At 43.7% G+C, this 13889-nt stretch overlaps 1 protein-coding gene across 1 annotated transcript in view; it reads right to left on the bottom strand.

The window, feature by feature from the left end:
• Positions 1 to 13889, bottom strand: part of Myo1b (myosin IB) — a 164962-nt gene that overhangs the window by 40417 nt on the left and 110656 nt on the right. The window contains exons 8-13 of the mRNA XM_032901091.1: positions 10799 to 10897; positions 8225 to 8328; positions 6700 to 6847; positions 6305 to 6423; positions 728 to 814; positions 51 to 116 (exon numbers count right to left, since the gene is read on the bottom strand). Coding sequence (XP_032756982.1) covers positions 51 to 116; positions 728 to 814; positions 6305 to 6423; positions 6700 to 6847; positions 8225 to 8328; positions 10799 to 10897 — 623 coding nt within the window. The remainder of the gene's footprint in view (positions 1 to 50; positions 117 to 727; positions 815 to 6304; positions 6424 to 6699; positions 6848 to 8224; positions 8329 to 10798; positions 10898 to 13889) is intronic.

Raw genomic sequence — 13889 nt, 5'->3', positions numbered from 1 at the left:
ATTGTTACACTTTAATAACAGTAGTACTAATTTAAAAAAAAAAAACTTACCTCAAATATTTCAAAGCCATAAATGTCCAGAACACCCATGACCTTCTTTCTCACTTTGGTTTGTGCCTTAAAAGAATATTTCAAGTTAGTGACACAATGCAGGCAGAATATAACACCAAGAGGCACAGATATGCAGAAGATGTTTTGAACTAAAGAAATAATCCAGTTGTTCTGTTAAAGACTTAGAAGGTAAGAGTACTGCTGTGGAGTCCTGCAGAAACTTAACAATAGTGACTTAGGCATGGAAAGTCGTGGCGGTGCCTCATGTTATGAAACAAAAAAAGAACAGACTCTGACTAAACAAAAAGCTGTTCGTGGTCACCGTGTCCAATACCCACTGAAGACCACATGAATCCTTTCCAAACATATTTAAGGAAGATCATGTAAGTACCTAAAAGAAGAAGTCACCTTCTCGGTGCAGTGCATACAACTACCCAGAAAAATGCTCACTGCTGCGCTGTGCAGACCACGAGAGCAGTCTGGTCCCCAGCGAGAGGCAGAGCATGCAGTCAAGCGAAAGAAGCAAGACCCCTGGCAAAGCTCAACCTTACCCTAAAGAATCACCTTTTAAAGTGGCAATTGAATATTTGCTTAGAGAACTAAGCTTCTTTAATACGATGTTTGCCCTGTGAATACCATTTATTTATTACAAACAGTGTCTTACAGAGATTCGATACCTTAATGCTTTCGTTGATACGATTTACCAACCATGAAAACAACCGGCTGTAGAGGTTTTTAGCCAGGGCATCACGGGCATAATAAGCCTGTTAAAAAGAAAAAAGAACAACTTAACACTAACAAATGCTACAATGCTTAATTTCTATAAAATATTTAAAATACTTTAAAAATATTTAGACTATTTCAAATTTCCCTTTGGGGCAATTTCTTTATTATATACTGGCTAGGTAATCAAACTTTAAGAGAATTAAGCAAACTTTTCACCCAGCCTACATTTTTTGCATCCCACGAAACTCAGTCTAATATTCCAGAATGTTTTGCTATAAAGATATTTATCCTGATGTTTCAGAACAAAGGAAAAGCAAGAGAAGATCCCAAGAATAGGAAACTCAGCATTCATGAGAGATGTAGTTACACACAGAAGGATCACTAAGCTGGACAACTGAACACTTACGTTGTAGGAAAGAAACCAAAAAGTTGTGTCCTTAATACAGCAGCCCTCCCCACTCAAAGGAAAGGAAATAAAATAGGTCAGAAGAAAACAATCAATAAACTTTATTTTCAGTTACAAACCCAGGTCTTTAATTGAAGCCATAAAAAGAGAGAGTATAATTGATAAAATAATCAGGAAGAATATGTAGACTATCTCAAAGGATTCAAAGAAGGGAAGGACACTTTACGAAGAGCCATGGAGAGATATAAAATTCCTAAAAACTGGGGCCAGTGAGAAGTCGCAGAGAAGAAAGCCGCTGCCATGCACCCAGCCATGGCCCCGTGCACCCAGCCATGGCCCCGGCCAGGCGGCCTGTGTTTAAGGCCCAGGATGCACACAAGGGAGGAGAGAAGGGACTTGACCTCCAACTCTGATCCATAAATGCAGTGCTGACACAGCTGACACATACTTTCCTCTCCCCACCCCATATTCACAAAGTTCAAAAGATTCCTAAACAATAAATAGGAACACAATGTTACAGAGTATCTTATAAAATACAAAAATAGGAAAACAGAAAGATGGTACTCTCAATCCAAAAACTTAATAACAACCAAATATGTAGGTTTAAAATTTTACTGTTTTGGGCTGGAGAGATGGCTCAGTGGTTAAGAGCACTGACTGCTCTCCCAGAGGTCCTGAGTTCAATTCCCAGCAACCACATGGTAGCTCACAACCATCTGTAATGGGATCTGATGCCCTCTTCTGGTGTGTCTGAAGACAGCTACAGTGTACTCATTTACATACATAAAAATAAATAAATCTTTAAAAAAATTTTACTGTTTTTATTCAGCTTTGAATATTATCTAAAAATGTTCTTCCTCCATGGGCTTTTGTTAAGTTGTATGAAGGTAAAATGCTTTTATGTGCTTATTTGTACACTTTAAACTGGTTCACGGGGATGAAACATACATGAGGCAGAAGACACACACACACACAAACACACACAGAGAGACACACACATTCAGACACACAGAGACACACACATAGACATAGACACACAGACACAGAAAAAGACACAGACACACACACACACTCAGAGACACAGACACACACATTCAGACACACAGAGACACACACAGACACAGACAGACAGACAGACAGACAGACAGACAGACACACACACACACACACACACACACACACACACACACGTTAATGATCCAGAATCCATAGGCTGGATGGAGAGTGCGGCTTTGATGAGGAAACCTAATTCTCTTGAATGCCCTGGGTGCCAAGTGGCCAAGTGTATGCCTTAAGTACTAGCACCATGTATAGATGGCCCCACTGTCAGCAGTCCAAGAGCAACTGTCCTTGGTGAAGAAGCCAGAGTCTCTGCTGTTCTTAGAAAACACTGGCCACTCCTGTACCTTGCAGACTGTAGGCATTTATTCTAGACTGCCCCACGGTTACCTGGCAACAGACAGGTGTGCCTGACTCACTTAAAAAGGGGTTGTTTGCCTCCTCCTCTCTCTCTTGCCCTCTTGCTCCTACTCTCACCTCTTGCTCCTGCTGCTCCCCCCTCCCTGTTCCCCTCTCCCTCAACATGCTCTGGACCGGCCTCTATGCCTTCCTCCCCCTCCCTCCCTCCCTCCCCCTCCCTCCCTCCCTCCCTCCTCCCCCCCCCTCTCTCCCTTTCTCTCAACTCCCTCCCCATGCCCTGAATAAACTCTTTACTATACCATACTATACCATACTATACTATACTATACTATACTATACCATACCATACCATACCATACTATGGTTGGTACTTCAGAGGGGGAAGGGATGCCTCAGCCTGGGCCCGCAGAGAAACTCCCTTCCCCTACACCATACCACACCTCTACCATATCCCTGGCTTCTCTATCTTTTAACAAAACACAACACAGACTGTAGTGAGTCAAGAATTCTTGTTAAAATAAATTGGTACGTCTTCACTTTATGAAGAACACATCTTGTTAGGCTGTGGAATATTTGTTGAATTCTTATTTTTTAGAGTGAGAGGAGAGCACTTGCTCTGCCCATTTCCTGGTTAATAATGGAAGCCCTTTCCTGCTTGTCTTGGAGACCCTCTGGACCAGGAGTAGGAAATTAAACTAGAAAACTTGCTAGAAATTGGAGAGAGAGAAGGAAGAAGGTAGTGGAGAAGAAAAGGGAAGAAAGGAAAAGAGGGGGGAGGAAAGGGGAGGAGGGGAGGGAATCAAGCGGGTTTACTCTTGACCTGAGGGCAGAAACAGCACGAGTGTGAGGGGACACCATGGGTGTTGTCACCACTTCAGACCCTAAGCACACTATGAAAGCGCTTGCTTTCTGCAGCCCCTGATGCTCACAGAGGAAAATCCCTGGGAAACTGCTTCTAAAGTGGCCAGCATCAAGTGTGGCCTGGGATGGGACACAGACGGCAGCGGTGGCAGAGATCACGTCGACACAAAGACCTCCATCAGAAGGAGGGTAAGAACCAGCATGCGGGGAAAGAGGAGGTCAGAAAATGGGGGACTTAGGGGCCTATTTGGTCAGAAAAATCTCTTTGGATGGAGTAAAATTACATGAAGCCCATGGATGGGCAACAGCATATGGATGATGGGCAAGCAAAAGAATAAAATAACCTGGGCTCTCACGGAGCACCGCCATTGAGAGAAGTCATGTAGGTAGGGTCAGATTACAGGGGGCCCTGAGGCAAAGGAGAGAATCCTCCAGTACACACAGGACCACAGACTGTCTCGAGTTTCCAGTAGCTTCGTATTGGTATTCACGTCTGCAGAAAGATCTAAGTGCTCTGGGAGAAAGATGAAGCGGAAGGGCAATAAAGATGTTACTGGAACCGCAGGTTGATGTTATAAGTAAAACCTAATGGAATAACTGACCTGTGACAGAAAGCCCACCAGACACTGCCAAGAGCATTAAGAAAAAACTGCCCCTGACTGAGTGGCCAACCACCTCAGACGGCTCAAGCCATCTTTCTTGACAAAGGATTAGAAGATGTGGGGAAGTTTCACTCAGCAATAAAAGGTCACTCAATTACCAACTAAGAGGCAACTGAGTCTGGTCTGGATGAATAAAAGGCAAGGGGCCAACACCACAAACGCAGACCGCAAACCCACATATTCCCATGGATCCTTGTGAAACGCAGGCTTTTTCATGGTTTTACCTCACATATTACAACTCCCCTGGCTGCTGAAATGTCCACCTCTGAGGGTTCTCTACAGCTGACCCTCCATCAGTAACACTTTTGCTTATATCAGGATCCCAAACTCTTTACTCCTCCCCTAGACCACAGCACCCACCTCTCTGGAGGTATGGTCAAAAATAAATAAATTAAAAAGAAAAGTAGCCAAGCCACCCGGGTAACTGTGATGAGTGTCCAAGTCTGAGATCCTCCTGCACACATTCTCCAAGCCCGACTTGAGCTTCCCAGCCATGTTGGCTGCAGTCAAGCCTGGTTGATCCTGATCCTCAGGCTCCCAACCTGTCTTTCTGTTCGACATAGCATTTTGTCCATTATTTCTCATCTAAACCTCCTCTCTCTCCACAGAGCTCTTCTCGGTCTCAATTTCTCTAATAGGGGTTCCCGTGGATCTTGTACTCGGCGTGCTTTCAATGTCTTCCCAATTAAGTCGGTTGCTCACCATCTGACTGTGAAGGCAGCCAGCAATCATTTAAAAGGAAAGAACACACCCGTTCCACTGAGGGGAGGGCTGCTACAGTGTCCAACCTCCATATGGCAAAGCACTTCCACGGCCTCGGAAATACAGAGAAAGTAAAGGAGAGCAGAAAGGAACAGAAGGGATGAATGAATTCTACCCTGCGGTCCTACAGTGGCTGTGACCATGCAAGCGTTCCAGTGCACCCAGGGCTGGCTGCAAGGCGGGTGGGACCAGAAGATATGGTTGCAGGTCTGTGGGAGCAGTAGTAAGCCATTTAATTCCAGCCCAGAGCAGCACCAAGGAGTAGAAAAATGTCCAACTTGCAGAACAAAGGATTCACACCACAAGGGCCTCCTGCTGCTACCTGAGTGCATTTACATCACCATACACACATCTGGACTTCTGTAGGAAGACTTCTCTGGTGTGCGAAACATAGTTGCGAGAACAACATGGAAGAGAGTCCTGTTTGGCTTCAACCCATTCTCTTCTCCTGAATCACGGGATCGATCCCCAGTCACTCCTCTTTTACCTTGCTTGAAGACATCAGCAATTCTGTTTGTGGCCTCTAGTTTCAAAGCAGACCCAGCAAGGCCCCACCACACCCCCTGGTTGCAAGGCAGTCATCTGCCTCTGGATTAGTGGTTGTCCCTATCAACTGCCTTTATTTTCCCTCAGGCTCTGCTCTTTATGTCCAGCCAGAAGGACCCTTTGAAATGTGAGGCAGATCATGGCCACTTCCGATAGATGCTCCCGGTGGTTCCCAGGAGCTCACTTTTCAGTGTGAATGGCCTTCCTTCCATGGACACCATTCTCCCTTACTGCTCTCTCCTCCTCCTCTGTAGCACTGCATACTTAACACATGCTGCTTGCCAGAATATTTGCTGTGTCTATTTATCTAGCATTCCCTACCTTATTTCTCAGCTCCCTGAGGACACAAACTCCTATCTGTCTAATTTTCCTTAGTGTTTCCAATGTGTAATGAGCACAGTAAAAATGCCTCTTATATATGTAAAAATGGCTTGGTCTGATCCCCACTATACCAAAGGCTGCTCCTGATAACCAAAACCCAGTGACGTTGTTCACTCAGGATAATGGACACAGCCTTAGAGCCCCGTGACGCCCTCTGGACAGTATGTGAGCAGAGACCCAGAGCACTGCTCTACACTGCACATCTGGAGAGACGCCACCTTGAGTGCACCCCAGGATCCTGACCTGTAGGTGAGCAGCCTTGGGGAGAGAGGCTTAGGACTGTGGTTGGGATAGAACATGAACCTTGTGTGATTGACCTTCAGCAGAATAAAATATAGCTTTTGTTACCCTAACAACACGTCTGCCATCTTGCTCACAACGACACCGTGGAATAGAGCGTGGCCACAAGGTAACCACCTGCAAAATAACATTTCACATAAAAATACCACCACTTAAGTAAAGCTTTCATTTGCATGCTACAGTTTACCTACCTGAGCCACATTCAATGTGGTTGAAACTTTCTCCTGCTTTGCCTCAACCGTTCGGAAACTGAATGCTCTTTCTAAAACCATTTGATCGATGCTGGTCAACTCGCAAATTTCTTTTAACTCTGTTAGGGAGTAGAGAGGAATAGACAGGGACAGTGACTGTATGATACTCATGATCGTTAACAAGTCCTCGGCTGTTCGTTCTAAATCACACTCAAGTCTATAAGCACACGTGTGAATCAGAAGGCCAAGAGCGTCACTGCGGTGGTATTTCTGTTTACGTGCACTAGTGAGTTTTCTGAAACCTATGGTGAGTCCAGGGTTTGCTTTTTAGGTTAGAAGCTCGGCAGACATTCAAAGAGAGTTCGCTAAGCCGAGCTGCTTCTCCACTAACTTACCATTTTTGTCTTTGATTTTGCTTTCATCCAAACCGTTCACTCGTGATTCAGGCTTGAACTCAATGTTCCCCAGTTTCAAGACGGCTGCCACGACCTCCAGGACAGACTCGGCCTCATGATCCGAAAAGCCCACGATCTGCATGGCATTCTGGGAGGAAGAGAAGCACCTGTTTTCTCTCTATACGTCTGTACCTGGTGTTTTTTGTTGTTGCCACTTGCTTGTTTTAACAAGTAATGAAATTTAATGAACATTATTACAGATTTATTTCTGGGGTAAAAAAAAAAAAAAAAAACTAAAACACGAAGCAATTATCTTGATAGGTGGATCCAAACTGTGATTTAAGAGCCTCCCAGGCACCCTGCAGAGTTATGGCAGAGTGTGGTACAGAGATAGGAAGACAGGAGGGGGCTGGGAGCTGAGCCTCAGTACCCTCCCCCCTTTCAAATCAACCAGCTGGTTTCCGCAGATGGAAAAAACAGGGTTTTTTGTTCACACTGGTCTTCTGCTTCTAGAAACAAAGCCAAGCAAGTTGTTTCTGCAGCCTCCAGCAATGGAGACAACATGGCTTACTTTACGTACAAGGAAAACATTGGCTCGCAAAGGTGAACTGCCCCAAGGGTACAAGGGACACATTCATTCATGCATAAATGCATATGGGGTGCCAACTATGTGCCAGGCAAAGTGGTTACAGAACCGGCCTTGGACTCAAGTCTTAAACAAAATCATGTCCAGACTATTGCTTCCATATGCGGGTGTTTACGCCGTTCTACACCGTGGCATACTGAGAGATGCGCTCTTCCTAGCACAGCTGCCTGCTGTCATAGTATTCTGGATGTGTGTAAGTGTTCTGCGCTGCAGTGGGAGTAACGGACGGACCCTTCTGTTATGGAAATGCTCAAACACATACATGAATAACAGGAACAAGGGGGGACCCCACATCCCTTCATTCAGCTTCGGGTGTCAGTCAATCTTGCCTCACCTCCTGCCCCTCCCCCTCACGGCTCCAGCTGTCTCATTTGGAAGTCAATCCCAGTTGCCATAATGTCATAATGGGAGTAATTTTGCCACATAAAGACAGAAAGCAGAGCGTTATGTAAAAGTCGCTTCTTTTCTAATGAACGAGGAATGTGGATTCTTCTAATGTGTTGCCATTTTCTAAAGCTGCTTAAAAACGGAATTTTCTGCCTAAAAACACTTTCAACCTAACAGGACCCAAAGGCAAGATTTCACATCTGAAAATTAACTCTGGCTAAAAGATTACTTAGAATTTCAGTACACACCGAGAGTCACGTCCCAGGAAAATAGATGAAGGTTCCTCTTTATAAATGCTAAATCAGCATGCTCTAGTAAACATGGCCTTCAAAACCTTCCATGATTGTTGAGCTAGTGTAAAAGCCAAACTGATAAAAACATAGTGAATTCTTAGGGAGCATAAATTAAAACGTAAAGAAAACTGAGCTGTAAGCAGTTCTGGCCAAGCAGGAAGGGGGATAGATACCCATTGTAAAAGAAGGCACTTCTTACCCTGACAGTTCTGAAATTGGCAGCGTCGTCCACACCATTCACTTTGGCAGAGTCCAGACTCAGATAGTTGTATCTGCTGAAATCCCGCTCCAGTTTAAGCTTGTCTGTGGAGTCATGTATACAAGTTGATACATTATATCAATAAAAGTGCCGCTCTTCACAATTTCCCTTTGTACTGCCCAGATAACATGTCCTTTGTAATATGTATCAAGTCAACAACCAGAACAAAAAAACCAGATGCAGAGAGATCAAAACCCACTTCTGTAACTGGTGCTGGGAGATATTGTAATGTGGGATTGATAGGTACAAGAGAATGGAAAATGCCCTTCATATAAATTGGCTTTGGATTCCTATGAATTATTCTGCAGTGATATAACCGCAAAGCTGAGAAGACAGGTTACAGACTGTGATCTTTTCGTGGCTCTGGGGGAAACTGTTACTGGCAGTCAGAGGCTTTCATTAGAGCAGTAGCTTGCAAGGCTACAAACGCTTTGCTAATATATGTGTAGCGAGTGGCTCAATGAGTTTTAATGTGCAATTGTGGATTATCAGTGAACATGGTAGTGAGGGTTAATTTTCATTATCAACTGAATTTAGAATCACCTAAGAGACATGACACTAGATGATCTGAGGTAGATTTAACAAGAGAAGACACACTGGAAACGTGGGTGGCACCATCCATGGAGTCCAAAGTAAACATCACCAGTATTCGCCTCTCTGAACTCAGTCTGCCCAGATGTAAGCAGCCTCACAGCCCCACTCCTACAACTGCAAATGCTGCTATCATCACGCCTTGTGCCATGCCTAGGGGCCACCTTTCTGTCCTTACGTTGCTTGTCCCTAAGTAATGAGTCACAGACATAGGAAAAGTAACAAATGGAAGAGCTTATCTCCCTGAGTGACAGACCTTCCCCAGCTACTCTTGTTTGAACTGTTGATGATATAGCCGGAAGCTACTGAATACTGATGATGTAGTCAATAGCTATTAATTTCCTTGTGAACTTTTTAATTCTCTAAAATCTCTAAAAGTCTAATTGTTTTTATTTAATTTACTTTTTTATTGAATTTTGTTTGTTTACATTTCAAATGTCCCCTTTCCCGGTTTCTCATCCATAAACCTCCTATCTCATTCCCCTCCCCCTGCTTCTATGAGGGTGCTCCCCCACCCACCCACCCATCGCTTCTCGCCTCCCCACCCTAACATTCCCCTACCCTGGCGCATCAAGTTTAGGCAGGACCAAGGGCTTCTCCTCCCATTGGTGCCCAACAAGGCCATCCTCTGCTACATATGTGGCTGGACCCATGGGTAGCTCCAAGTGTACACTTGGGTTGGTGGTTTAGTCCCTGAGAACTCTGGGGGTCTGGTTGGTTGGCATTGTTGTTCCTATGGGGTTGTAAGCCCCTTCAGCTCCTTCAATCTTTTCTCTAACTCCTCCAATGGGGACCCCGTTCTCAGTTCAATGGTTGGCTGCTAGCATTTGCCTCTGTATTTGTCATGCTCTGGCTGAGCCTCTCAGGAGACAGCTATATCAGGCTCCTGTCAGCATGCACTTCTTGGCATCAGCAATATTGTCTGGGTTTGGTGGCTATATAAGCTGATGCCCAGGTGAGGAAGTCTCTGAATGGCCTTTCCTTCAGTCCCTGTTCCACACTTGGTCTCCATATTTCTTCCTGTGAAAATTTTTGTTCCCCCTTCTAAGGATTGAAGCATCTGCACTTTGGTCGTCCTTCTTGAGCTTCGTGTGGTCTGTGGATTGTATCTTGGGTAATCTGAGCATTTGGGCTAATATCCACTTATCAGTGAGTGCATATCATGTGTGTTTTTCTGTGATTAGGTTACCTCACTCAGGATGATATTTTCAAGTTCCATCCATTTGCCTATGAATTTCATGAAGTCATTGTTTTGATAGCTGAGTAATATTCCATTGTGTAGATGTACCACATTTTCTGTATCCATTCCTCTGTTGAGGGCATCTGGCTATTATAAATAAGACTGCTATGAACATAGTAGAGTATGTATTCTTGTTGTAAAAGTCTTATTGTTAGCTTTTGGATAGCTACAAATATCTTCCCTATGACTTAAATTATTACTTATTTACTATATATGAGTAAGTATATGTATGTGCGTGTGTGTGTGTGTATATGCATTTGTATCATCGCAAGGGTATAGAGGTGAAAACTTGCTTGGTTTTCTACAGGGATGGAACTCAGGGTGTTGGACTTGGAGGCAGGCACTTCTGTTCACGGACCCCACTTGTGCAGCTACTAATTCCCCATGCTTTTTAAATCCTTACTGAAAAAATTCTTATACAACTGTAGACCTTTACTACACGGTACAATTTTATTTCCTTAAGTGGTACAGTTCTCCATTTTGATTTTAAATTTGTGAGGAGCCCTCCCCAACTATAATTTGGTCCTGGGGAAATACAGAAATATGAAAGAAATGTTGGGTGTGGTAGAGGCAATCAGAATTAAAAAAAAATGTTGCCAGGGAAAGCATACAGACTGAATATTGTAGAGAATGCTTCAGAATACTCTGACAATAAAAATCTAACCCCAGAACCATAGACTTACGGAGGAGTTCCTCAGAGGCACCTGAGAGCAGCTGATAGAACACATGGAAGTTTCTTTCACCTCTCGGCTGCTTAACAACACGAGATTTCTCTAAAAGATCTAAAAGAAAGAAAAAAAAACAACTAAAATTAAATTGTATAGAGTTTATTTTACTTTCAAATATATGTATACTTGATTTCCCTCTCTTTCATTGGTTTCATACTAATAAAACAATAAAAGAAATTATTACAACTCAACTGAAATCAACTAAATTAGCAAATTAAGCAGTTACATCCAACAAGTCATTCAAGATAACAGCCTTTTATACTAATATCCTCTTTTTTATGGTCATATTAAAGTCTTTAAAATGTAATGTTACAAATATAAGTATTGAAATGCCTCCATTCAGATCCACATAATTATAATGCAAAAACAAAAACAACAAACAAACAAAAAAAACAAGCTTCGAGGTCCAGTCTGTAGGTGCTTCTTGGATGATATCTTGTTTTATAAGGTATCATATTGTTGAGCACACAGGACCATCTGAACTCATATCTGACCAGCTGACCCTTCAGCCCCCACGCCCCCAACACCCTCCACCTTCTGGAGGAATTAGGCTGGGTTTTCTAGATCCTCAAGTTTTAGGATTTCGTGTTATTTAACAATATATTCACTAACTCCAGACACTTTTCCATCTCTTAAACTTAAGGGCTCATCAAGTTTTCATATTTTTACCTAGAAACAAACAAACAAACAACAAAAAAAAAAAAAAAAACCAGAAAGGCGTCATTGTGACAGAATTACAGACAGTAGTCTCCTCCTGCCCTGAATCCTGCTAACTCCTCACCAGGTACACAGAGGAGGGTCTGAGCACTACTGGCAAGGACCAGTTTTAACTATAAAATGCATCTTTATAAATTTACACTTGTAACTATAAACATTATAACAATGACATTCTAAACCATCAGGTCTCTGTACTTATATTACTGGCACACTAAGTCCAAATCGCATTGACATCCAAATATTAAGCAGGTGTGAGCACCATGGGAATGCTCACTAATGGTTTCCATGTGTGTCTGAGGCATCTACAGGAGCATTTGAGGATGAAGGGTGAGGAGAATTCGACAACTCGGGAGACTACAATGCCCCTAACCGTGGGTGAAGACTAATGAAGACTTGGGGGTGGGAGGTTACGTAGAAAGTGAAAAGCACAAACCAATGTAACTTAGGGGAAAGCAGCTGCAAAATTCATCATCTCAAACAATTAAGTATACACGAGTGCAGAAAAACAAGTGGTTAAAACTACAGTACAGTTTTACTTGTTAAGCAGGTAAGCTTCTGAGAGATCAGAACAGTACTGTACAACCACAGAGCCAAGAACCAGGGGCAGACTCTGCACAGAGGAGCTAGTCCTGAGAGAAAATCCCCACTTCTAGAAGAAAGTAACAGACTAGGTGGGAAATACAAACAAGGGTTGATTCTGCTTTGTCCATTCACACACCAATTCCTCTGGAATCAGCACCACTTACCCACTAAACACCAGGAACCAGTCACTAACACCAGGAACCAGTCACTAAACACCAGGAACCAGTCACTAAACACCAGGAACCAGTCACTAACACCAGGAACCAGTCACTAACACCAGGAACCAGTCACTAACACCAGGAACCAGTCACTAAACACCAGGAAGCAGTCACTAACACCAGGAACCATCACTAACACCAGGAACCAGTCACTAACACCAGGAAGCAGTCACTAACACCAGGAACCATCACTAACACCAGGAACCAGTCACTAACACCAGGAACCAGTCACTAACACCAGGAACCAGTCAGGAGGGAGCAGGCATGAAAGCGTTCTTCCTCTTGGCTTATACGTCATACACTTGTAACTGTGCTATACACAAACCAGCACAGATGTCTTCTCAGGTGACAGGATCAGCTGATGGCTGGGGGAAATGGCTCAGGGGATAAAACATTTGACAAGCATGCATAAGGACCAGAGTTCAGAGAGCAGGAATCCATGTAAAACCGGATGTGGCTGTGCATGTCTGTGCTCCCGACATCACCAGTGAGCTAGAAGGAGCGAAGAGAATCCCCACAATCTACCTAGACCTGCACCAGTGAATAGGATACCCTGGCCCAAACAAAGTAGGAGAGTCTCAACCCCTGAAATCATCTTCTGACCCTTATACAGCCCATGACACATGTATCACACTCACACACACACACACACACACACACACACTCAGAGAGGAATGACAAATTGCTTATGACTGAGACAGTGTGGGTGAGGAAGGCAGAGTAATTAACGACTCCAGCCTCTTTTCAGATCCCCAAGTGTTGGATACCTCCCTCCACATCTGCTGCTTACCTAACAGTGGCTCCTTAGTCATGGGGACAAGTGGTTGACAGTACTTAACACATCGTTTCGTGTGCTTCAAGACATAAAGTCGTACCTTCAGAAAGCATGTGACCCATTGGCCACACTGTGCAATTACATCCTACTGTGCGGGCTGACACCCGGCCCCTTTGAAATGTTGAGAATGGAGAAAGGAAACAGCCGTGACTGTCAGAGTCATCGCAGGTAACGAAGAATGCTGACTGAAGGGATCTGACCTATACATGCACCGGCATGGTCGGTAACGATAGCCATATTCACCCACGACTCAGAGTACATGCATTTAAAAGGAAAGGTCCAGGAGGGAAGTAAAGCAGAACTTCTGCTTTCTTTCCATTGTTAGCATAGGTAGCCCTGAGAATCTCCTCTGAGGTTAACTCTGTCATCTCCACTTGATGGATGAGAAAATAAAGCTTGTGTCCCACAGACAGAGTATGAACCCAGAGCTTTGGTTACTGGGGTTAATGGTTAAGCTCTGAAATTTTTCAGGGAAAAGAACAAGGAAAAACCTTAAGTATCTGGAAGATGCCAGACTTTATATAAAAACCCCTGAATTCACTAAGCAATTCCTCACACACCTAGGAAGCTTTTATACAAAGCAGTTGAAGGTTTTACAACTTATAATGCTCACTCGATCACCCCAGAGCCTATTTCAGTTTCTTTATGAGTTTTCATGGAAGTCATAAGCTTCTAGGTAGAAAAGTAATTAGAG

This window comes from Rattus rattus, chromosome 4, assembly GCF_011064425.1.
Source record: "Rattus rattus isolate New Zealand chromosome 4, Rrattus_CSIRO_v1, whole genome shotgun sequence".
Taxonomy (NCBI): domain Eukaryota; kingdom Metazoa; phylum Chordata; class Mammalia; order Rodentia; family Muridae; genus Rattus; species Rattus rattus.
The sequence above is the reverse complement of the archived record's forward strand: the minus strand, read 5'-3'. Positions and strand labels throughout refer to the sequence as shown.